The 25737-nt window shown below is 40.1% G+C and overlaps 1 protein-coding gene across 2 annotated transcripts; it reads left to right on the top strand.

Annotated features, from left to right (window-relative positions):
* Window positions 1-465: 465 nt before the first annotated feature.
* Window positions 466-25737, top strand: phf1.L (PHD finger protein 1 L homeolog). Of its 2 annotated transcripts, NM_001088489.1 has the most exon segments (15): window positions 656-663; window positions 1795-1985; window positions 4169-4250; window positions 7426-7521; window positions 7611-7711; window positions 7814-7962; window positions 8126-8221; window positions 14361-14429; window positions 14990-15113; window positions 16276-16343; window positions 16551-16691; window positions 16815-16929; window positions 19492-19589; window positions 21828-21905; window positions 25383-25737. In NM_001088489.1, coding segments are annotated over 14 exon segments (1635 nt in total). In that variant the 5' UTR covers window positions 656-663; window positions 1795-1811; the 3' UTR covers window positions 25627-25737.

The following is a 25737-nucleotide window of genomic DNA, read 5'->3' as shown; positions in this document are numbered from 1 at the left end:
GGCCAGTTTAAGATAAGTAGGTCTCTTGAGGAAACTGTGACTTGCAGCTTAAAGGGCAATTCACTTTCATTAGCAAAACTATAATAACGTAAAACCTGAAACTAAAACCAGCAGAATGGTGTTCAATCTTTCCCTAGCCTGCCAAATTCTGTATAATGGATGTGTTATTTAGGGTGTGTGGCCATAAAATGGGCAGGGTAACAAAATCACTGCACTCTGAGCAGCAAATTTTTTTTCCCTCTTTCTATTTCCCACATGTTGAGCCTGAGGTATGCACCCCAACATGCCTTATATAACACATTATACCACAGGACCCCTATACACTCTTCGACTTGCAGCTGTCACAATGACAATAATACAACTGAACACTGCTCCTACTCCTCCACAAAATATCTACATCACTTGTAAAAATAGCAGAGCGCGACCTTCAGATAGAAAAAAACACTATTTGCGCATGCGCGCAGGGGCAAGCCAGTCCATATGAAAAAGCATCAAAACACTTGGGTCAGACTCCTTAACCCAACATGGCTTTCACCCGTGGGTACCGCCCGGTTCCACCGCCCTCAAGAAACTGCACTGGCATTTAGATCCAAGCAAGTCAACGTCACCCGTGGGCGGGGCTTGGAGCATCATAAATGGCGGCCGCATCTAGCGGTTGATAAGGTACGCAGTTACTGAAAAGAGCCATAAGATGTGAATTTAATATGCATGCAATTTTGTACATGTGGACGTTTGACATATTTGACTGACATTTAATTCAGGCTTGGCCATTTAATTCATGCAATGTGAACTGCTATTATGGGTACTGTTACTGTAGTGCAATTGTTGCTATCGGCAGCCTGCAGAGAGGCCAGGGTCTGTATTTGTCCCTGCGGGAATCCTGCTGATTGAGCTTCAGTCAGACTCAAATACTTGTCATGGCCTGAGCGCCTGGGGCACAGATTCTCCTCTGTCTCTTCACTCCCATTCATCATGACGACAGGTGGGCCGCTCAGATCCTGTCACGGGAAAAGGGGAAACCGTGGTGGCACAGGGCATGGCGGGGCTATCTGGGATGATCTGGAGAAACTTTTTGGGAACTGCGTATCAACTGCATGTCATAACTACATAGAAGAATTGCAGTATTCTCTGGAGCTATGAAAATGGCTCATCAGTTGTGTCACATTGATGCCTTATTGTCCAAATCGTTTTAACTAAAAATATTGTCCCTCGCTTATTTTCTGCTGTAACGTTTTGAAAACATTATTTAATATCAAACAAGACTTAAATCTCTTGTAACTGAATACATTGCTTTTATTTAATTTTGCTATTGATTTGCCCCTTTCCATTTATTTTTATTATAGGAAAATTTTAGTGTTAACTTTTACCATTAGGAGACCATTTGTTTCCATTTGCATTATTTTTCATTTTGAGTTATTATGTTGGCTTTGAAGATGCCAACATATTGATCTACTAGTCTAAATTTGTTTTTCCTGCAGTTCTTAATGCCAGGCTCATGAACTTTATGGTTGCTTGGTTTGGGCGACCTTAGCAACCAGATGGCATCCCATAACAGAGGTTGGGAAGCGGCTTTATAGAAAGGCAAATGACTCATAAATCCAGAAGTTGCTTATATTACTGATAAGAGATGCATTTTATTCCATTTCTACTAACCTATAATGTAGCATTTAGTGGCCCGCTGTTTGAAAGCAAATGATCTGCCTGTTTGATATCAGTTAATAGACCAGTAGTAAACTTTGTAAAGGTTATTGCATTGCATTCTGTGACAGTCCTGTCTTTCATTTACTCTTACAGAATCTTTTTAAAATGTGATGGAGGGACGAGAGCCCTCAACCCGACCCAGTCGTACCACACCTGCCAGCCCCAGAGTGACCCCTGCTCTAGTGAAACGGCCACGCTTCCAGACACTGGCTCGTTTTTGGGAAGGTCAGGATGTCTTGGCACGGTGGACAGATGGACTGCTTTATTTGGGAATAGTTAAAAAGGTGCAGTTTATGTATTGCTTTCAGAAATTTTTCCTTTTAATTTTTTTTACCACTTGCAAAACCCCCAGTACCTTATTTCAGTTGTATCTCGTGTATAGAGATTGTATTTTTTTTCCTGACATTTCAAAACATTATATCATTATAATTATACCAAATATCCATAAATGGGCATTACACCCCAAAATAAAGGAACAATTTTGTCTAAAGAAAGAAAATGTAATTTTAAGCAACTTACAAATATATTTATAGTGATTTTAAAATTATTTGTAAATGTTATTGAAATAGTTTATTTTCGTCCTTTCCTTTATGTTGCCAGTAAATGCATATTTAAATGCGTTAAATAAAAATATGTTAAAACATTTCACTGCAAATATTCTATGGCTCAGCACCCACTGTTCCTTAATGCAGATTTTGGGGTCATTCTTTTCAGATGTCAACTTGAGGGACTTTGGTCTTTTTTCAAACCAACTTAACTATATTGTCTAGGCAGAGGGAGCACACACTGTCAGTCAAAACCTAATTTCAACTGCAGCATGAAAAAACAATGAAGAGAGACTGATTTCTGTGGATACTGCAGAGTTACAAGATTATTGCACAAAGAATTATTAATTGATTGTATTTTGAAAATGTTATATCTTATTTCCATGAGATGTAAAGCTTCTCTAAAATGATCTAAAATGTTCATTTTCACAGTCTTTTTTCCCTTTAAGTAGTTTAACAGCATTCACATTATTCATACTAGGAATAAAACTTTTTTTAAGGCAAAAAACCTTTAGGGTGTCCATTACAACCATGTTAATATAGAGAAGGAGACCTCTCATCCATCTAGCATTTATGGCTTTTGATGTACATGTTAATCAATTTATTTTCCTACCACCACTTAGATTGACAGAGAGATCATGGGTCAGGCTTCATAAAAGAAAGGGATGGGCACCTTAAGTATGGATTGGGTTTGTTAAGAAGCCACTTTCAGGTTATAAGTAGGTGGGGGAAAAGTAGACATTACAGGGAAGGGAGGAGGCATCCATCTAATGAACCACTCCAACCATGAAGAGGCACTTTGAGTGAGGACCATGCTTAATTTTTTACCCTTTACACCACCTTACTTTGCTCTTTAGCTAAGGGAAGGGAGGGGCACCAGGCTATAAAACTGAGCAGGTGTCTTAAATTCCACCTGCAGGACTGCACATGGGTTAGTGGAAGGTGATCAGCCACCTTGTTTTCATTCTTACTGTAGTATTCCTATGTTATTTAGTTTCCCTTAGCAACATGTTTTTCCCTTTACAACAGGGTTTTGTTGCAAAGGTTTGGGTAAACTCTTTATAGCAAATTAGAAAATGAGTTTGCTCAGTCCCCAACTTGGTAGAACCCGATTCTGCTGAGAAATGGCAGCAACTAATGTATCAGCCTTTAGGGCATGGACACACATACAGTTTTCAGCGCGGAAATGCGGCATGGTTTTTTAAAAAGCAAACCGCTGCGTACTGGTAAATACGATAACCTAGTTTGCCATTGCCTAAGCTTGAAACCACTTACCGTATTTATGCGGCAGTTGGCTTTTTTTTAAAAAAAACAGTGTAGCGTTTCCGTGTGGTAAAACCGCATGTGTGTTCACAGACTTAACAATTCAAAGAATTGGTCATAAGATTTCTGGGCTGCTACCGGAAAATTCAATAGGGTGGAAACTGAACCTAATTCATCTTTAAAAATTAAAATTTTAGAATGAAATTCGAAATGTTTATTTTTTTGTAGATTTTGAAGTTACACCTGTTCCTTTAATACCTCTCTTTATCCTTACTTAGCTAATATTTTTAGACACCTTATCTTGTATTTGTCATGTTGTCTTCTTGATCATATTCCTTTTCTCAGCATCTTACACTCCCACCATCTCTGCTTTGTTTCATTATACTTTTTGCTTCTTCGTTACATGTGTACAGGGATGGGCGAATTTTACCTGTTTCGCTTCGCCAAAAATTTGCCGCCGGCGAAATGTCGCAGACGGCCATTATAGTCTATGGGCGTCAAAAAAAAATTTGTTGCGCGACGAAATCTTTTTTATTTTGACACACAACGCCATACAAGTCTATGAGCGTAATTTTTTCGGCGAAACAAGGCGAAAAAATTTGCCCATCCCTACATGTGTATCCTATCATTCTTGTCAACTTTTTGTTGGTCTTCTGCAGGTAGACAGTGCTCAGGAGACTTGTCTTGTGCGCTTTGAAGATAATTCACAGTTTTCAGTACTTTGGAAGGACATTTTCCCTCGTAAGTATGAAGCTGAATAGAATTCACTGAAAGTTTGTGAATGTAATTTAACATGTTCAGTATAAATAAAATATGAAGGAATACGCACACACATGAACAACCACAAGAAGTCCTCATGCTCTAATAGATTTATAGACCTAAACATAAGGGTTTCTCCTGTGTGTGCATAACTGATCATTGCTAATACAATTTTAAAATATTTTTGCTTGAATCAAGTTGAGTAGTGGTTAAGCTAAGCAGGGGATTAACCCCCAACTTTATTAGTATTTTGGTTTACAAGAAAAGATAAATACACTGTTTTGCGTGAGAAAAACAATTCAACATCACAGATGTGCAATAGCGGGTGATGCTGTAAAGGCTTTATGTTTTTTTGAGCACACTGCAGAGTGAAGAAAATGACAAGATTCATAGACCACATTAATAAGGAAGGAAAAACCAGATCAAAAGAAAAAAAAAAAAAAAACAGGCCGGTGTTTGTTTCATGTACAATGGTATTTTAGGCCAATGATTGCATTGACTGTATTGACTCTACTGGTAACCTGGGGGAATGCAGTAGTGAGATATCCACAAAGATATAATGGCACGTTTGGGAGAGAAGAGATTTCTGTATTCAGCTCACAGCATTGGAGTAGAAGGGGTGTCCATATTGAGTGAAAGGTCTCTAAGATCCAGTTACCCAGTTGGAGGGTGCAATAAATCCCACTGTGCCCACACTTCATTGAAGTTGGGTAAATGAGAGTGATGCAGAGCTGTCAGGTATTTCATGCGTCAAATTTTTTGTATAAGAGACTTGAGTTCGTGTTAAAGTGGGGGAATGCGTTTTTTCCCCATTAGTGGTCTATTAGGCGCTTTGCGGCAGTTAATATCAGGTTTGCCTGCTTCTGCACGTGATTTTTGAATTTAGGGAACAGAGTTGTGGGTGCAACTGTAAAGGTCTCCCTTGCAAAGGTTCTAAGTAGGGACAGTACTTCTTTCCAGTAACTCTCCATAGGGGTACAAGTCCAAAAGATATGATAGAGTGTGCTTTGTCTCCAACACAAGGGTCAGGTATTTGGATAAATTGCATGTAGTTTGGTAGGCATCTAATTCTCTCTTTTAAATGGGTTGTTCACCTACCAAACACTGTTTTTGTTTTAGTTCATTTATTTTCAGATTGTTCACCAGAAATAAAGAAGTTTTTTCAATTGCTTGCCATGTTTTATTTTTAACCAGTTTTACAAAATTAAAGTTTAAAGTATTAATGTTCCTGTCCCTGGCATTTGTCTGTCAGTTGAGTGATCCAGGCACAGATTCTGAACTGTTACAATTTGCTTCATTAGTTAATAATATAATATAAATATATAATATAATTCTCAGCATCATCGGTGGAATATCAGCAACTATTGTATCAATTATAACAGCTGCCTTTAATGAAATGCAGGGATTCTACTCAGCACAGCAGGGAATAAGATAAGATAAGAAATGTATCAAATAATGTATCAATTTAGAACAGTTTACAGAGTCAGTAACCCTCCCCCCCGAGCTACTTTAGAAAGACATAAGGTCTCCCTAGAAAAATGAACGGAGCAACAGGAGAAGCATTGATTTAAAATTTCACCTTTAATAGTCCATTTTAAAATACTTCCAGCATATCAACATATGGAATTTAGGATCTTACGCTTTACGCGTTTAGTGGCATCTCGCCACTTCCTCTAAGCGATCACATGATCCTACTACACCACTTCCAGTTTTACAAAATTAAAGTTTAAAGTATTGATGTTCTTGTCTGTCAGTTAAGTGATCCAGGTGCCGATTCTGAACTGTTACAATTTGTTCCATTAGTTGATATATTTCTCAGTAGCATCTGTGGAATATTAGCAACTATTGTATCAATTCTAACAGCTGCCTTTAATGAAACTCAGGGTTTCTGCTCAGCAGGGGAAAAGATAATAAATGTATCAACCAATGTATCAATTTAGAACAGTTTACAGAGTAATTAACCCCCCCCCCATGCTGCTTTAGAAAGACATAAGGTGAAAAATTCAAATGTCAATATTAGAAAAGCTGTCACAAATAGGAAATGTCAGACAGTGCCACATTATCAAATAATATTTAGCTGCACAAAAGTGCACCTGATTCTTTTAGTTCAGAGATAATAAGGGGCGATTTGTTCCCTGCCAACAAAATGTTGGAGTGACAGAATTATCCAAATTGCTTAGTATGCCATTAAGGTGAGTTCAACAATAACATTTTTAAATTGTATTTATTTATAGTAGGTTTTTTTGAGACACTGAAAGATTCTAGATTAAACATGTATTGTTTGAATTGCACGATGTCTGAAGCCAAAAGTCAATGATGAATAATGAATAACACGTTGAACCAGAACACTTAAGTGTGTACTTCACCTTTAAATTAACTTAAGTATAATGTAGACAGGGATATTCTGAGACAATTTGTAGTTGGTCTTAATTTTTATTTTAGGCAGTTTTTGAATTAGTTTGTTCAGCAGCTCTTCTGTTTGGAATTTGAACCCCTATCTAGTTGAATTGGTCCAAATAACCCTAAAGCTCTCCTTAGACACGACGATTCTTCTTGCTGAACGACCGATTTTAGCGAAGTCCGACCAATCCTTCAAAATTATCGTGCGGTTAGTGGGATTCGAATGATCGTACATCTTACGATTTTTCGGCCGACATCTGTCAGGAAATTGATCGGCCAGGTTAAAAAAATCTTTGTCGGTCCCAGTGCAATCTATCTATGTTTGCAGGGCCAAGCAGGCAGCTCCCCTTTGTTTTCCTGGCAAATTGGTCTTTTTAGTTGATGGTCAATTCGTACGATCGTTCTGAGAAAATCGTGGTCTCACAATGAGGATCAGATCTTTTAAAAATCTCAACATCTATGGCCAGCTTTAGAGGCTAAAGTAAAAACAGAAGAGAGTCTGAATATAAAAACAAGTAATTTAAAAGTAGCAATAACAATTATTGTAGCCTCACAGAGCAATAGAAAGCAAATAATTTAAAAATGGTAATACAAAATGAAGAACAAGTTGCTGGACATTCTATAACATGCTAAAAGGTAACTTGTAAATTTCCTTGCTGCATTTGGAGGAGTTTGCATGTCTGGTTTATCAATATGTGGTCATTTAGGTTATGATTTGGTTAAGTTTCCTCAGCCATTCCCTCTCTGATTATTCCAGCTGCTGTGCCTGGGAAAGAACAGCTGTGCTGTGTGTGCAACTCGCAGACGTGTACCCCAGACAACAAACTGGTTCACTGTGGAAAATGCAAACACGGTAAGGCTTCAATTTAATTTACCACTGTTTGTTTTTATTATAGTGTGACAAGTATTTTAAAGTGATGGTTTCATTGTATGTACTCACAGCATATCATCAAGAATGCCATGTTCCTAGTGTCCCATGCGACACAGACTGTCCTGGAAACTCCTGGATGTGTCGGCAGTGTGTCTTTGCTGTGGCTACCAAGGTATATTTTAATTGTGTGTGTGTATGTATCTCCCTCTCTTGAGTACATGTCTGCCTATGTCAAATACATTCTGTTCTCCTTTTTGTATTTGTTTTTTTACAGAGAGGTGGCGCACTCAAGAAGGGTCCCTATGCACACGCTATGCTGCATATGAAACTGTCTTTACCCTACCAGCTGAAGTCTTTAGAGTGGGACCAACTACACCTAACAAATAAACAGCAATGTTACTGCTACTGCGGGGGGCCTGGAGAGTAAGTATGGTGTAAGTAAAAAGTGTAAGGATAGTGGTGTTGGAAGGTATGGCTTAAGGAACTGAAGGGCAATAAGAGTGGTGGGTGGGTTTAATTGCTGTGGATGCAAATTTCTTTGAATCTGTACATACATATAGACACACACATATATGTGTCCTCTTAGATGGAACATGAAGATGTTACAGTGCTGCCGTTGTCTCCAGTGGTTTCATGAGGCTTGTACGCAATGTCTAAGTAAACCTTTGCTCTATGGAGACAGGTGCGTTCTTCTCTATTCTAAATAAAATGCTTGTATCTCAATTTCTCTGTCGTCTTAGGGGGACACAGGGACCGATGGGGTTAAGCTCCACCCTCCAGGAGGCAGGACACTTGGTAACAATTAATTAAGGGGCGTGCCGTGCTTGGCTTAACCCCGCACACAGTGCTCAACACTCAGTTTTTCAAGTGTCCTGCTACCAGGAGGTTGGATTTTCCCTGTGAGGAAAGATTCTTCGGCTAGCTGAAGCTGGCACCCGGGGTGATACCAGGAACAGGGCTGCCTGTATCCTTTTGGTTAGCCCCCACCATTTCATGTTCACCGGGGTCATTACCTAGCCTGAGGGCTATACCGACCACCCAGACAGTGCCTGGCTTCCGTTCGGTTGGCAGAGGGTCTGGCCGTTGTGAACCTACCATTAGGTAAGTAAGCTGGCACCTGCCTGTAACCTTCCTGCTACGGTGGCACCAGCTGTTAACCCCCCCCCCCCTCGCCTCCCCCCCCCATCAATACCTCCCTCCCTTCCTCCTCTCCTGTGCTTGTGTCTCCCCCGGTACCTTCTGTGAGGGGAACCGGAGTGGGAAAACAGACATTGCGTCATTCTCTCCCTGCTGCCGGGGAGAGCAGGCACTGACACGCTGGCTCCCTTCCTTGTACTGCGCATTCTGCGCATGGTGTAGGACCGAGTCAGACGGCAGGGAGAGGGAGCCTTTGCAGGGGGAGAGTATCTGATCCACACGGGGCCCAGCTAACATGGAGGAGGGGCGGGGAGTCCGGCGCCTGCAGAGCCCTGTTCCTTTTGGCGCGCGTCGCCATTTTGGATCGCGCTCGCGCTGGAACGCATATGCGTTCCAGCGGCCATTTTGTCCCCGCTCACTCAACCGGGAGGACTGACAGGCTGCGCGGAACACACAGGAGTGAGACTCAAACAGCTTACAAGACATCCTCCGTGTTTAGAGCTCAGTGGTGGCATAAGGGAGTAGTCTGGAACTTTCCACACTCCATAATTACAGTTGCAACAGCTGGACCTTGACTCAGCTCTCGCACACTGCTTCCCACTCAGGTGATATCCAATGGCAGAAGGTAGGCCAGTGGGATTATTCACTAGGGCGGGGGGGAGAGTACCCACAACAGCAATGGTGACTTACTTTGCCTGTACAAAGTGTCAATCTAAAATTCCTGGGGGTCAGAACGAGCCACTGTGCAGATCTTGTTCAATGGGGCAGGGGGCTCAAAATGCTTCTTCCAACAACCCTGTTCCAACAGAGACACAGACAGAAAATTCTGAGTCAGAAAGCCCTTCTCTACAGCCGGGGCCCAGCTGAGTGCAAGATATACCAGCTCCTTCCTGGGCTATTCAATTGTCTCAGTCCTTAGCATCCTTACAAGGATTACCGGCCATTGCTAATACCCTGGGAAAAGCCTTGGCTAAGTTTAGTCACAGACCAAGTGGAAAACGCAAACGTTCTCATGACTCTAAGGCCGACTCCTTAGCACATGTATCTTCCGACGAGTTGTCGGCAGAACAAAACTCCTCTCAATCAGAAGGCGAACTACCGCTTTCAGACGAGTCTTCTGGGGAAGAAGAGGAAGATCATGCTGGTGAGAGAGATCGCGATTTTCAACACGATGTGGAGGGCATAATTAAAAAGGTGCTCGAAGTACTTAATATTTCTCAAGCGCAAAAACAAGCTGAAACATCTAGGTTGTTCAAGAGACAACACAAGTCCACTACAGTTTTTCCATCGCATGACCAGCTGACGGACATGATACAAGATGAATGGAACACTCCAGAACGAAAATTCCAAGCTACAAGGAAATTTTCTAAGTCCTACCCTTTTCCCAAGGAACTGGTGGATAAGTGGACCAATCCTCCAATGGTGGATGCTCCCGTGTCCAGATTATCGAAATCTACCACATTGCCAGTAACTGACGCAGCGGCCTTTAAAGATCCGTCGGATAGACGGTTGGAGGGTTTCCTAAGAGCTATTTACACGTCTTCCGGATCAACCCTGAGACCCTGTCTCGCTTCAGCCTGGGTATCCAGAGCTATTCAAGCATGGGCAGAATCTTTAGTCACAGACATTCAAGAGGGTGTGCCCAGAACTGACCTATTGTCCTCTGCACAAACAATTGCAGAGGCGTCCGCCTACCTCTGTGATACCACCCTAGATATTTCACAGATTACAGCCCGCACATCAGCTCTATCCATAGCGGCACGGAGGACCTTATGGCTTAAAAACTGGTCAGCTGACTTGAGTTCCAAGAAATCCTTAACCTCACTGCCTTTTAAAGGTCAACGGTTATTTGGCGAAGAACTTGAGAAAATCATTTCGCAAGCAACAGGGGGAAAGAGCACCTTCCTTCCTCAGGCAAAGAGTAGGTCTATGGGGACTGCTAGACGCGGAAAGTTTTTCGTGGCCAAAGCGGACGTTACACACGCAAATACAGTCCACCACGACGGTCACACTTTCGTAACAAGACCAACGATAAAACTCGCACCCCATGGAAGCCCAACAAGACCTTCACAAAACCCGCAGGAGATAAGTCTACCTCAGCCTGACGGGGCACCCCCTCCGGAATCGCTAGAACAAATAGGGGGCAAGTTACTTCGATTCCGGGAGGTATGGATCCATCACTCTTCAGATGCTTGGGTCAACGAGATAGTCACGGAAGGTTATCATCTCGACTTCACCAACCCACCCCCTCGAAAATTCCTTATGTCCAGGGTTCCATCACACCCCACAAAAGCACGAGCATTCTTACAATGCATTTCCAAACTGGAACACACTGGAGTAATTGTACCAGTACCACAGCCGGAGAGATTCTCAGGGTTCTACTCCAATCTGTTCATAGTGCCAAAGAAGGACGGATCCTTCCGACCAATTTTAGATCTCAAACTGCTCAACAAGTTTATCAGATCCATTCGTTTCAAGATGGAAACACTCCGATCAGTGATACGAGGCATGGAGCACGAACAGCTCATGATGTCCCTAGACATCAAGGACGCATATCTTCATGTACCAATTTGGATCCGCCATCAGAAATACCTCCGATTCGCATTCGCGAATCAACACTTCCAATTTGTGGCACTTCCGTTCGGACTCTCGTCAGCACCACGGGTGTTCACCAAGCTTATGGCGGTAACGGCAGCAACATTACGACTCCAAGGCATTTCAGTGACTCCATACTTGGACGATCTTCTCCTGAAGGCCAGATCAGAAGAAAAGGCAAAGGAGGACCTCTGCAAGACGATTCGACTATTGCAGAGCTTCGGCTGGACCATCAACTGGTCAAAGTCCAACCTACAGCCCAGCCACCAGATGATATTCTTAGGCCTGGAATTCAACACAATGACACAGATGGTTTGTCTTCCACAAGACAAGCAGCACAAGATCAGAGATCAAGTACAGTCCCTCCTGTCTCACCAGAGACCAACCGTCCACATGGCAATGAAAGTACTGGGACTCATGGTGTCAACCATCGAAGCAGTTCCCTTTGCTCAAATCCACCTACGAGATTTACAAGCAAACATTTTGTCATCCTGGAAAGGAGGTCCTCTGTCGCGAGTGATCAACCTCTCCCATACGACAAGGGAAACTCTTCTGTGGTGGTTGAAGATGGACAACCTGGCTGTGGGCCAATCCTGGGCGAGCCCAGAATGGAGTGTAATTTCCACGGATGCGAGCCTCACAGGCTGGGGGGCCACGTGGAACAACCTATCTGCACAAGGTCAATGGTCTCCCGAGGAGTCCAAACTTCACATCAACGTACTCGAATTGCGAGCAGTAAGACTAGCCCTATTCCATTGGTCACAACGCCTGCACCAAAACCCAGTTCGCATCCAAAGCGACAACGTCACAACAGTGGCGTACATAAATCGGCAGGGAGGAACACGCAGCAAAGCTGCACTAAAGGAAGCACAGGCGATACTGGGTTGGGCAGAATCCAACCAAGTACAATTATCGGCCATTCACATCCCAGGGGTGGCCAACATAAAAGCAGACTTTCTCAGCCGAAACCAAGTACATCCGGGCGAATGGGAACTTCATCCGGAGGCATTCATGGAGCTAGTAAACCTCTGGGGCTCTCCACAGATCGACCTCATGGCGTCCAGAGCCAATCGAAAGGTTCGAAGGTTCTTTGCTCGTTCCCGAGACGCAATGGCGGAGGGAGTGGACGCCATGACTCAGTCTTGGTCGTTCGACCTGGCATACGTCTTTCCTCCTCTTCCGATGTTGCCTCGAGTCCTCAAGAAGATCAGGAGATCAACCATCACGGTGATTGTGGTAGCTCCCTATTGGCCTCGAAGAACATGGTTCTCCGATCTGCAAGAGATGTCCATAGAACAACCGATCCGACTACAACACAGACCAGATCTGCTCAGTCAGGGTCCACTGACACATCCCAATCCCGGACTGTTCGCTTTGACGGGATGGCTATTGAAGCATCCATCTGGCGAAGAAAAGGGATAGCAGACGAAGTTATTTCTACTATGCTAAAAGCACGTAAACCCACGTCTTCCAAGTCTTATCACAGAGTGTGGCGTTCCTACTACAGTTGGTGTGAAGAACTCAACCTGCCCCCTCTAGAACTCAGCATACCTAGAGTGTTGTCCTTTTTACAGCGTGGTCTGCAGTTAGGTCTAAAACTCAGCTCATTAAAAGTACAAGTATCTGCATTGTCTGTCCTTTTTCAACATCGTCTTGCAACAGAGGACTCCATACGGACTTTTCTGCAAGGAGTGGCTCACGTCCGTCCTCCATTTCAACCGCCCGTCGCGGGTTGGGACCTTAATCTCGTGCTCGAGGCTCTACTTGACCCTCCATTCGAACCCATGAGTTCTATTTCCGACACATGGCTCATTTACAAGACTGTGTTTCTAGTGGCAATTTCGTCAACCAGACGGGTGTCTGAACTGAGTGCACTATCCTGTGATCCGTCCTTTCTGGTGTTCCACAAAGACAAGGCAGTTTTACGGACGGTTCCTTCGTTTCTACCCAAAGTTGTGTCTTCCTTCCACATCAATCAGGAAATCATAGTTCCGTCTCTATGTCCAGATCCAAATAATGACAAAGAACGATGTCTTCACAATCTAGACGTAGTCAGAGCACTTCGGTGGTACCTTCAACGGTCGAAGCCCTTTCGGAGATCTCAAGCTCTTTTTGTTATTCCTTCCGGACCTCGTAAAGGTTTACCAGCATCAAAGACTACCATCGCCAGATGGATCAAACAGACCATCTGTCAAGCCTACCTGTCAAAAGGTAGGGCACCACCTCAAGGTGTCAAGGCTCATTCCACAAGGGCAATGGGAGCCTCCTCGGCATGGCGCAATGCTGCCTCATTGGATCAGATCTGCAAAGCAGCTACCTGGTCCTCTGTTCATACATTTACTAAATTCTACAGACTCGACAAAACTTCGTCGGCTGAGGCCTCCCTTGGTCGCAAGGTTTTGCAGTCTATCTTCCACTAAATCAGTTAAATTGGCTCGTCCCACCCTGCTGTTTTTGGGACTGCTTTGTTAAGTCCCCATCGGTCCCTGTGTCCCCCTAAGACGACAGAGAAAACAGGATTTTTTGATACTCACTGTTAAATCTGTTTCTCTGTAGTCATAAGGGGGACACAGGGCTTCCCGCCCTAAGACGAGCCGTTGACCTGATGGTCGTGTCCAGGATAATCCCTGGCTTTCATTCTGTCATACGTTATAGTTCAGTTATACTGGTTAATATGTTTTTTGGAACAAACTGAGTGTTGAGCACTGTGTGCGGGGTTAAGCCAAGCACGGCACGCCCCTTAATTAATTGTTACCAAGTGTCCTGCCTCCTGGAGGGTGGAGCTTAACCCCATCGGTCCCTGTGTCCCCCTTATGACTACAGAGAAACAGATTTAACAGTGAGTATCAAAAAATCCTGTTATCACTGAAGTGTTGTCTATTCTACACTGTTTTCTTTTACTAATTGACTAGTTTTGCTGTCCTTCAGCTTCCATGTTTTGATTGTAGTACCTAGCCACAATAGAGTTAAGGCCCACTTTAGAACCATGCCCATCAATAACTTCCTGTTTAGTCCACCACTCCCAATGTTGCACTCTCTTATTGCAATTGTCTTTTTCTTATGTTTCCTCTGTTTTCTTGATCATTTAGGTTTTATGTTTTTGAGTGCTCAGTCTGTACAAGAGGTCCAGAAAACGCTTGGAGACTTCCTCTTGCATGGTGAGTCTGTTCTATATTTTATATCATCAAAGAAAACCTAGATATTCCATTGCTTTTGTAACTTACATTGTGTAATGTCCAGATGTTGAGATGTTGCAGATCAAATCTAAGTGCCTTCATCAACTTGGTTCTGCGGTAATATTGGGAGTTGCAGATTACTACTTAATGCATATTCATAATGAAATAAAATGTCATTCTTGACAACTTTCCAATGCATATTAAAATGTTTTAATGAGTTTTATAGTTGCAAGCAGTATTTGTCTGTCCTTTGCTGTAAAGAAAAATTGTAAGAGAATTCCACTCTGCCCAAGCGAAGATTCAGAGTACCAAGATTAGCATGTGACATAATACTTACAGTAGAATTGTTAAACATATTTTACAATGTATAATGTATATATATTGGAAAGTTTTTACTTTTTTTTCTATTGCTTGAGCTTTTTTTCATACTTCCATGAATGGTCGTCCGTTCATTTCTGCTTTATACATTAGATTTTCTTAATTATGTCCCCTGTTTTACACTGTGGTTCAATCACATTGCTTATTTTCTTCTTTATACACAGGGTTGATGTATCACATCTTGTCTTGTACCACCTCAGTATTTGTTGTAAAAAGAAATATTTTGATTTTGAGCGTGAAATTCTTTCCTTCGTCAATGAAAACTGGGATAGTTTACTTCTAGGAGAGGTAAGTAGAAGTTGCAGAAATGATATAGCTAGAAATTGTGTGGTGAGGATGGTGCCAGATTGTATATTTAGTCTGTAAAATATTCGGTAGAGAAATTATTGTTGTGTAATACTATAGTAGTATTACCTCATGTACTTAAGATAAATGTTTTATTCAATTTAAGGTTTTAACAACAAATATTTTCAGCTATGTTACTACTATGTTACTATGATACCTTAACAAATGTTTTTTTTTTCTGTATACTATGAATTTAACCGACACTCCTAAAACATACAGGAAAGTTAATTTGCTCCAGATAATATTTATGTGAGTGCTATAGATTATAAACTTCACTGAGGCAAGGATTGATGTGAATATTTAATATCTGTAAAGCGCTATGGAACATGTCAGCGCTATGTAAAGGATGTTAATAAAACTCAAATATGTTAACAGTTTCTGTGCAAATTAAAAAATATATGCTGGTCCTTTACAGCAAATTTCATTTATCTACTGTAATTTTTCTAATATATATTTAGTACTATATATTAGTCTTGTTTTTTTGCTTTTTTTCTAGATTCTTTCTAACCTCTCATGTCTGAGGCTTTCTTAACTTTAGTTACCACCTCTCATAACCCTCCTGTGGTCTTATTAAATTATTTTAAAAGCCAACTTGGGGAGGAGGGGTATAGCAGCAACAGTTAAAACTCCCTCTGTTTGATCATGTCTTGTGAATATTATTATGATAATACTGTGTCAAAATACATTTTTCCCTTGGACTTTAACACAGATGTTCAGGAAAAGTTAGGTTTTTTTTTGACACTTTAACGTAACCAAAGAGTGCCATTTTTAGATACTACTTTATATACTACAGAAGGGGGTCCACTGATTAATACGACCTACTACAGCCAATTGTGTGCAATACCTGACATAGCAACTGCCTTTCACTGTACACAGGTGGAGACAACAGCACCTGTAGCATAGCCTTATGTATAACTTCAGCAACCCAAGTTTAAGTATTGCAGTTAATTTGACAATAAGACGATTACCAGTTCTTTGACCTCTTAATCTTCCATAATCACTGGAAATAAAATAGATTTATGTTGACTAGGACTCTGGGATAATTTATTGATCTAGTGCTGAGTTTCTATGATCATACCTATTTCTTTCCTTATGTTTGGCTCAGCTGACAGACACTCCTCGTTCTGAACGGTATTCTCACCTTCTTCATGCCCTGACAGCTCAGAAGGATAGGTAAGGAAGCCTATCCTTTGATTGAAGTGGGATCATTCATTTAGCTTTGTCCCTTCAATTGTTTGTTGACATTGATAATACCTTTTTTTTGAATGCTTATCTCAGTGATGTATAAATAAGCACCTTGTTATGTATAAATATACTGAATTTGATCATAAAAGGATGAATATGTGATTTCTGTAGTTTTCAGGCTTTGTTTTCCTTCAGGTTCATTTCTGGGAAGGAAATAAAGAAAAAGAAGTGTCTGTTCGGCCTACAGACCCGTGTACCACCTCCTGCCCCACAAAGCACAGAGTCTCAGTTAAGACTGCAAGAATCTAAGGATAGAACCTCCACTCCATGTGTAAGGTGAGAAACCTTATTTGTGTACACACAAAGCATTGATGTGTTCCAGAACTCACTTTATATATCATATTGCGTTGCTTGTCTTCCTTCCCCTCACCAGCGAGCGGATATAAAGATCTCTTGCAGTTCCCTTGTAGGGAGGATGGGGCTCATGAGACGCTCCACACACAGGAAGAGGACCCAGAGCATAGAGAAGCAGACAGGAAGGGAGAGGCAGAAGCTGTGCAAAGCTGTTACCCAGGTATTCTGAATGCAACATTGTTATTCTTTTGTAATCATTTAAATATTTAATTTAGTAATGGGTGGAGGGCACACCAATTCAGCAAATGCTGTAGGTAAACAGTGCAAGAGGTGCAAACATCAAAAGGGTACCCCTACAATGGGTACCCCACAACGTAACAATATATAGATAGGTATGCACACTCAAAAGAAGGCAAGTATGGTATATTTAAAATAAAGTTTTACTTATTTATGCAAATAATACACACAAAGCCACAATAGTAGGCCTGTATAATACAATACATAAGCTTACATGGTATATACCTGACGTTTAAACATAGCCACAATTACATAACAGTAAACAGTAAGTATTACAATTATACAGCAAGGAGCAGATACACCTACCACCAGTATGAGAATGGCCCCAACGTTTCGGCGTAAGCCTTTGTCAAGGGGATTCTGAGAATCCCCTTGACAAAGGCTTACGCCGAAACGTTGGGGCCATTCTCATACTGGTGGTAGGTGTATCTGCTCCTTGCTGTATAATTGTAATACTTACTGTTTACTGTTATGTAATTGTGGCTATGTTTAAACGTCAGGTATATACCATGTAAGCTTATGTATTGTATTATACAGGCCTACTATTGTGGCTTTGTGTGTATTATTTGCATAAATAAGTAAAACTTTATTTTAAATATACCATACTTGCCTTCTTTTGAGTGTGCATACCTATCTATACATTTAAATATTTAAACCTGTGCTTTATGACCTAAGATGTCCGTATCCTGCGAATACAGTAGATTTTAAGAGCTCTGTTTTGTGAAGATACCAAGGTATATTGAGTTTATTATTGTAATTGACTCCTGTTCTATTTGTTTATTGTTCTGCTTTACAGTGCTGCATACATGTAAATAAAATATGCATACATACATTCATACATACAGTAACACTTTAAACCAGCAACATAAAAACAGAAAGAATAGCCTGCAAAAGTATCCTTATAAACTATGCTTAGTGATATAATTTATCATGTGGCTCTATTAGCCCACATCTCCGGTGGGGAAAACATTCCTTAGTGATAAGTAAATCAAATGGGTTTGCTAGGTTATTAGACAAGACACAATCATTCTAGTTGCTTACTTGTTACCCCAACCTTGCTGATAATCTTCTTCAAAATCCACCAGCCTTGGGAACTGCTTGCAGAGTGACACACCACCACTGTCCTTCTCCTCTGAGCTCCTCTTCAGCAACTCTGCAGGGTGCATGCACAGTATAGAAAAATCTGTCATTCCTATGCACCACCCAGACTGAATGGAATGCCCTAAGGAGCAGAAGAAGATTTCTGGTGTGGTGCTAAGCAAGAAGTAAACCAGGCTATTGTATTTTGAAAAAGTTATTTCTAAAAGTAATTGTTCTCTGGTACTCTGCAGTGATGGCCTTGACTATTGAACAATATAGCAGAAGCCAGCTGATAACAGACCTGTAAAGAAGCATGCCTAACTTTAAAACTGCTCAAAATTTTAATTAAAATATGTTGGAAGGTTACTTACAATTACATTTTTATAGGTAGAATGTTAATTTTATGTTTACACCCCCTTTAAGTTAACATAACAGTAATTTTAAATTATTGCTATGTAGAGCCTCTGTGTTGTATTAAATAAAGTAGCCCTAAACTTCACATAGAGATTGGCCAGACTCCTTCCCTTCCCTTGCTCCACATGAAGAAAAACAGGAATAGCACTATGAAACTTGATGCATTTTGCCTTTTACTAAGCCATAGACTGCCCTGTGTAGTGAAATTAACATTTATGTGCAATAGACCCGTCCCTTTCTGCCTGAAGTTTTTTGTCTCTGTTTTCTACAAATCAGTATATAGTGATGCTGAGCCAGGTATCTAGGGAACTAAGGCATCATCCAGGCAGACTGGAAGAGTTGCAGCTGTGACAATTATATACTATTAGCTCCACTAGCAATCACTCAGTAAGGACTATCCATCTGGCAACAATATGAGGCTTTTTGAATTCAGACAGGAGAACATTTTATATTACAGGAACTATTACAAAAAGAAATGACAAAATACAGGTGTGGGACCTGTTATCCAGAATGCTCGGGGCCTGGTGTTTTCAATATAACTGATCTTTCCTTAATTTGGATCTTCATGCCAGACATCTACTAGAAAATCATGTAAACATTAAATAAACCCAATATGCCAGTTTTGCTTCCAATAAAGTTTAATTATATCTTAGTGTGAATCAGGTACGAGGTACTGTTTTTTTTTTATTACTGTGAAAAATGTAATTCTATGAGGTCTATGGGACACAGGCTTCCTGTAATTCAGAGCTTTCTGGATAATGGGTTTCTGGATAATGGATCCCATACATACAAAATTCAAAAACATATGGCTTAGTGTATAAAAATCTATATGTTAATGAAAAGAAACTGTAAAGCATCTTCATTTTAAAAAAAATGGTGGCGATGTATTACAGATGATAGTTTGCAACCATCTATAGATGAAATTGTATATTACATAGGTAATTTCATCTTCTGTGGTGCTTTTTTCTTTTTTAATGTCTTTAATTTATAGGATGTTGTGCAGAATCCATTTAGCGCTAACCAGGAGTACCAGGGATATCGTGGGAGCGCATACAACTTTAGGCGAACTGGAGCACGCTGTTTGCAGAAGTAAGAATATAAGACCATATGTATATAAAATAACTGTCCATTTTTTTTTTAATGTGAAAGTGACACTGAAAAAAATAACTATAATTAGGGAGATTTTGCGTAAAATGCATAGATAATTTTTTTAAATGTAATCTCTGTAGACTTCATGCACATTGATCTACATGCACACGACCCCATTTAAATTGTATCAAGTGAAACACTACTTCATTGGTTTACTTTCTTCAGCTGAGAAATTTGGTCTCTTCAATGTAATGCTGGTTAATTCAATTCAATAGAAGAACCCTTTGCTGCAAGGGACAGCAGCTGTTGTATTAGATGTTGAATAAGGGTGGGATCAGAGTAGATTTTTAGGATGTCTACACACCAGTGCTCAAGGTTAGATTTTGATTTAGGGTTTTAATGATTAAAGGGATTGTTCACCTTTGAGATAATTTTAAGTATGATGTAGAGCAGTGATCCCCAACCAGTAGCGTGTGAGCAACATGTTGCTCACCAACCCCATGGATGTTGCTCTCAGTGGCCTCAAAGCAGGTGCTTGTTTTTGAATTCTGGGCTTGGAAGCAAGTTTTTATTGCATAAAAACTAAGTATACTGCCAAGTAGAGTCTCCTATATGCTGCCAGTCCACATAGGGGCTACCAAATGGCCAATAAAATTCATTATATGGCACCGTAAGGGACTTTTTCATGCTTGTGTTGCTCCCCCACTCTTTTTACGTCTTAATGTTGCTCACAGGCAAGAAAGGTTGGGGACCCCTGATGTAGAGAGTGATATTCTGAGACAATTTGCAATTTGTTTTAATTTTTTATTATTGAAGGTTTTTGAGTTATTTAGCTTTTTATTCAGCAGCTCTTCAATTTGCATTTTAAGCAATCTGGTAACTAGGGCTCAAATTGCCCTAGCAGCCATGCATTGATTTGAATAAGAGACTGGAATATGAATAGTAGAGAGTCTAAATAGAAGGATCAGTAATAAAATGTAGCAATAACAGTACCTTTGTAGCCTTACAGAGAATTTGTTTTTTAGAAGTGGACAGTGACGCCCATTTGAAAACTGCAAATAATCAGAAGAAAAATACAAATAACTATAAAACTATAAAAAATAAATAATGAAAACCAATTGAACAGATGCTTAGAATTGGTCGTGCTATAACATAATAAAAGTTACCTTAAAGGTGAACCACAACTTTAAGTTGCTGGACTTGCATACACATTCCAATTGGGGAGTATTAAAATAAATGATCATGTTTGCATAAGCTCTAGTAAATTTCCAGATACAGAGGTTTGATTTAAAACAATTGACCAATAATTGTTACCTGTTGATTAGTTGCTAGTAGTTACCTGACCCAGTGCACATCTTTCATGGCAAGTCCCTTGTGTGATGGGCTTTATATGTAGATGTGATAATGGGCACTTTAGGGACCCATAACATGTTGTTTATGGTACTTTGAAACAGTGCTTAGTATACAGGCTATTTTATGTGATTTATTATCATAGAGACCTGCCATGTTTGGGGGAATAGTTTCACTTGAAAAAAAGACTAGAAATAGAATGGAATAACCTGCTTTTGGCATCAAAATGTTTAAGCTATACTCTCATGGCTTCCAGACCATAATATACAAACATGAGCTGATAACCACAGGCAATGAAAAGTAGCCCTTCGCCCACCTAGTGACATGGAGGGAGAATAAACTAGAAAAATGGCACTTGTATATACTGCACCATTCTTTCCTGTTTCCTTTAGTATGGGTGTTTACCATCAAGGCATGCCTTTGTATTAAAAATAACATTATGCCACACTGAATGAATTTCCATCATTCTGCTCGCTCCAACTTGACTTGAAAGGGAAGTGCCATCAGATTGCCACCAGTAGTGCTTAAATAAGTTCTCTCTTATTTCCACAACACTTTGTATTGCACTGCCATTAGCCTAACTGGATAAACCACAATGCTACATCAATTTCAATAAAATTAACAAAACTAGTAAAAGTATTAAAACTCTGAAAGCTTATTTGACAAAAATACTTTTCTCCAAGTCTGTAGGCTACAGCAACCATTATTTATTTGTGAAAAACAAAGCTAAATGCTTACATTATTGGTTGTACTTTACTGACATTAACATGTATAATATGTATATGTATGAGTCTTTGTATTTTGGGGTTTCACAAGTTTTTACGTTGTATTGCAGTATCCCTTGCACCCTGTGATTGTGCTAATCAAAATGTGTTCTTTGTTTACTAGCCCTCCAATTAGGATGTTCGCTTCTTTCCATCCGTCCGCAAACACCTCAGGGTCTGTGGCTGCATCATTGCAGTCCAGGTGAGAGAATAAAAATGTTATTTAATTTATTGGTTTCACGAGTTTATTTTTAAAGAGAAGCAAGCAAACTGATATATATAGAGAGAGAGAGAGAGAGAGAGACCCTTTCTAAAATTAACACATTCTCACAATTTATAAATTTAAATGTACCTATGACAAAGATTTTGCAAGGTCAGTTTGGGATGAGGGGCTTCTAAGTATGCAGGGATCTTTTCCAATGAGTCAAATAGTTGTTCGGAAAATCCAAGAGACGGGACAACATTTATTTTTTTTAAAAAATTATTCTTTGCAACAATTTTTTCTTACCCTGTAGAAGAACAGTGTGTCTGCTGGAACCGTAGTCAGTTGACACCGAACTCTCTGGACTAGGCCTGTCTAAAAATTCCATTAGACAGACTCCAGATAAGTAAAGGAAAACCATTCTGTATTAGGTTACTACATTGTATTAGCTGTTCTGCATCAAGGTTTTATTGATACATCTTAAAACCTGGCAGATGTATGTGACTTGTGCCTGCACTTTAGTATGGAACTACTTTCTGGCAGGCGGTTATTTCTCCTAATGTAACTGAATGTGTCTCAGTGGGACTTGACTTTTACTATTGAGTGTTGTTCTTAGATCTACCAGGCAGCTGTTATCTTGTGTTAGTGAGCTGTTATCTGGTTACCTTTCCATTGTTCTTTTTTTTGGCTGCTGGTGGGGAAAAGGGAGGGGGGTGATATCACTCCAACTTGCAGTACAGCAGTAAAGAGTGATTGAAATTTATCACATAACTTGGGGCAGCTGGGAAATTGACAATTGGTCTAGCCCCATGTCAGATTTTAAAATCGAATATAAAAAAATCTGTTTGCTGTTTTGAGAAATGGATTTCATTGCAGAATTCTGCTGGAGCAGCACTATTAACTGATTAATTTTGAAATTTTTTTTTCCCATGACAGTATCCCGTTAAAGGTGAACAACCCCTTTAAGATAAAGTGTATTGCTGTTGGTTATATAATACAAAACCATATGCTGATTCTGTACACATTTTGTGTGCATTGCCAACCTCAAATTTAAAGTAATTCTGATGTTTCATGGGATTCGAAACACACAATAATTTAGGCATAAGGACATTGGGATTAAGTTCAATGACTTGTTTATTATTACAAAGAAAAAGGAAATCATTAAAATAAATAAATAAATTGTTTTAATAAAATGGAGTCTATGGGAGATGGCCTCCCTTCAGCTTGCAGGATAATGGGTTTCCAAATAACTGTAATTGACAGTTTTTCCATGAGTGGCTTAAAGGGGTTCTGTAATGATTTTTATGGTATCGTTTTTATTACTCAATCACACTGTGTACATTACACATAATCATTCTAGCATTTAAAATGATATACTTAAACCAGTAAATGTATTTTTTTTGTTAGTTGTAATATTGGTCATTGTGCCTGGTCATGTGCTTTCAGAAAAAGTGATGCCACTGGGGTATTCTGGTTTAGTCTAGTACTCTGTCTAGTCTAACAGTGATCAAGATTCGCCAAGTCCAGGCTGAATGTATCATGACACACAAAACAAAAGTCCACTGTAGAGCAAATAAGTCCAATATCATAATGAATTTATTCAGAGATACATAACACTACATGTTTCGAACCACAAGGTTCTTTTTTCTGGTGTGGTTTGACCGCACCAGAAGAATAAATTCACCAAGATATTATTATTTCCTCTTCTGTGGACTTTTCTGTGTTTCACGCTTTCAGAAAAAGGCAGCACTTCACAATGGAACTTTCAGATAGGCTGTTCTCCTAAACCAAGCAGTTGCGACTTGGTTTAGCCAAACTTGGATTTTTACTATTGAGTGCTGTTCTCATATTTACCACTAGGTGATGGGAGCATTTTTAGCAATGCTGGTGAGAAAAAAACTGTTGAGAAAAAACGTATCTGGTTACCTTCCCATTGTTCTGCTGATGGGCTTGGGGGGGGGGGCAGGGAGGTGATATCACTCCAACTTGCAGTCAGGCCTGGACTGAGAATTAAAATAGGCCCTGGCATTTCAGGTACACAGAGGCTCAAACAACCCCCACCAGCCCACGAAATACTGACTTTCTATGGGACCTTATAGCAGCCACTCTGGCATTTGCCAGAACCCACAGATTGCCAGTCCAGGTGCAGCATTAAAGAGCGACTGAAGTTTATCAAAGCACTAGTCACATGACGGGACACCTGGGAAATGTCAGATTTTAAAATTAAACCTAAAAAAAAATCTATTTGCTCTTTGAAAAACAGGTTTGAATTCGGGAATTTGCTGGAGGAGCACTATTAACTGATGCATTTTGTAAAAAAAAACATGTTTTCTTGTGACAGAATCCCTTTAAATTTTAAAATGGAGAATTGTATAAATTGATTGATGACCTTCTAATCATTGTGAATAGATTGCCCAGCCGGTTCCTACCTGATAAAGCTGGTGTCAGTGGTGAGCTAGATACTTTTTATAGAGCCAGTAGAGCAGACTGAAATAAGGCTTAAAGGATCAGATTAATCTATAATCTATAATGGCTGAAGTGAGTGGATGTTTAACATAATAGCCAGAACCCAACTTCCTGCTTTACTCGCTCTAACTCTGAGTTAGTCAGCGACTTTAAAGGGGAACTATCATGAAAATATAATATTCGGTTCAGCATACTGGAATTTGAAACTTTCTAAATACAATCAATTAAAAAAATCTGCATTGTTTCTGAAATAATCAAGTTTGTATTCACTATTCCTTTCTCAGCATCTGGTTCTCTTCATTCTGTCTTCATGCAGCAGTTGAGTGTCAGATGAATGATCCAATATATTTTATAAGGGGCTCCCTTTCCTAGCACTCAGATTCTGTTTGTACTGCAATCAGTTATTTAACAATATAACTTCCTTTTGCACAAATCCTGCATGTAGAGAGACACGATGTCTCGTGAATTTAATAGAGTGAGCTCTAATACATCTTCTAGGTAAAAGGAGCCCCCCTATAAGATATATTGGATCATTCATCTGACACCCAACTGCTGCATGAAGAGAGAATGAGGAGAAACAGATGCTGAGAGAGGAATAGTGACAATAAACTTGATTATTTCTGAAACGGTACAGAATTTTAATTGTTTGTATTTAGAAAGTTTCTTATTTCAGTATGCTGAAGCGAATATTCAATTTTCATTTTCACGATAGTTCCCCTTTAAGGGGGGCTACAAGGGACATATCTGTTCAGTGAGTTTGCAATTGATCCTTCGTATTCAGCTCAAATTCAAAAGCACTTTATAAATTCAAAGGTTCAATAACCTTTATAAAATACATTTTTGGCTAACAGATGATTTTTTTTTTTTTGCACAACCTATCTATTTACCTAGTTTTTATACTGAAAAATTCCTTTAAATATTGGATATTCCTAATTGCACAAGTTGTTTTATGGCTGGGCAATTATTTTGCTCATTACTTATTTATTTATCCCTCCTCTTTGCATCATGCAGTGGAATCTCTTCTGAAGTTCAGGACCCTCCACTCCTTGGTGAAATGATGGAAACTTCTGGTCCAGCCCCTGCCTCCCATGACAGCCCCCAGGTCACCCCTTCTTTGCCTTCCTCATCTGTATCTTCAGAGGGCTGCGCATGGCTTGGATCTACAGAGCAAGGAATGCGTGTGTTGGCACGCAGGGTCACTGCTCAGGGAGCAGTGGAGTACCTTGTTGAATGGGGAGCAGGAGAAGTCTTTTGAAAGCTTATATAAGCTTATGAGGAACTTGCACATGGATGACTCAATTCCTGCTTTATCACGCATTCCCTTCCTGTGAAGATCCCATGTCCTCCACATTGCTGCTCTCCATGG

Source organism: Xenopus laevis, chromosome 8L (assembly GCF_017654675.1).
Source record: "Xenopus laevis strain J_2021 chromosome 8L, Xenopus_laevis_v10.1, whole genome shotgun sequence".
Taxonomy (NCBI): Eukaryota; Metazoa; Chordata; class Amphibia; order Anura; family Pipidae; genus Xenopus; species Xenopus laevis.
The sequence above is the reverse complement of the archived record's forward strand: the minus strand, read 5'-3'. Positions and strand labels throughout refer to the sequence as shown.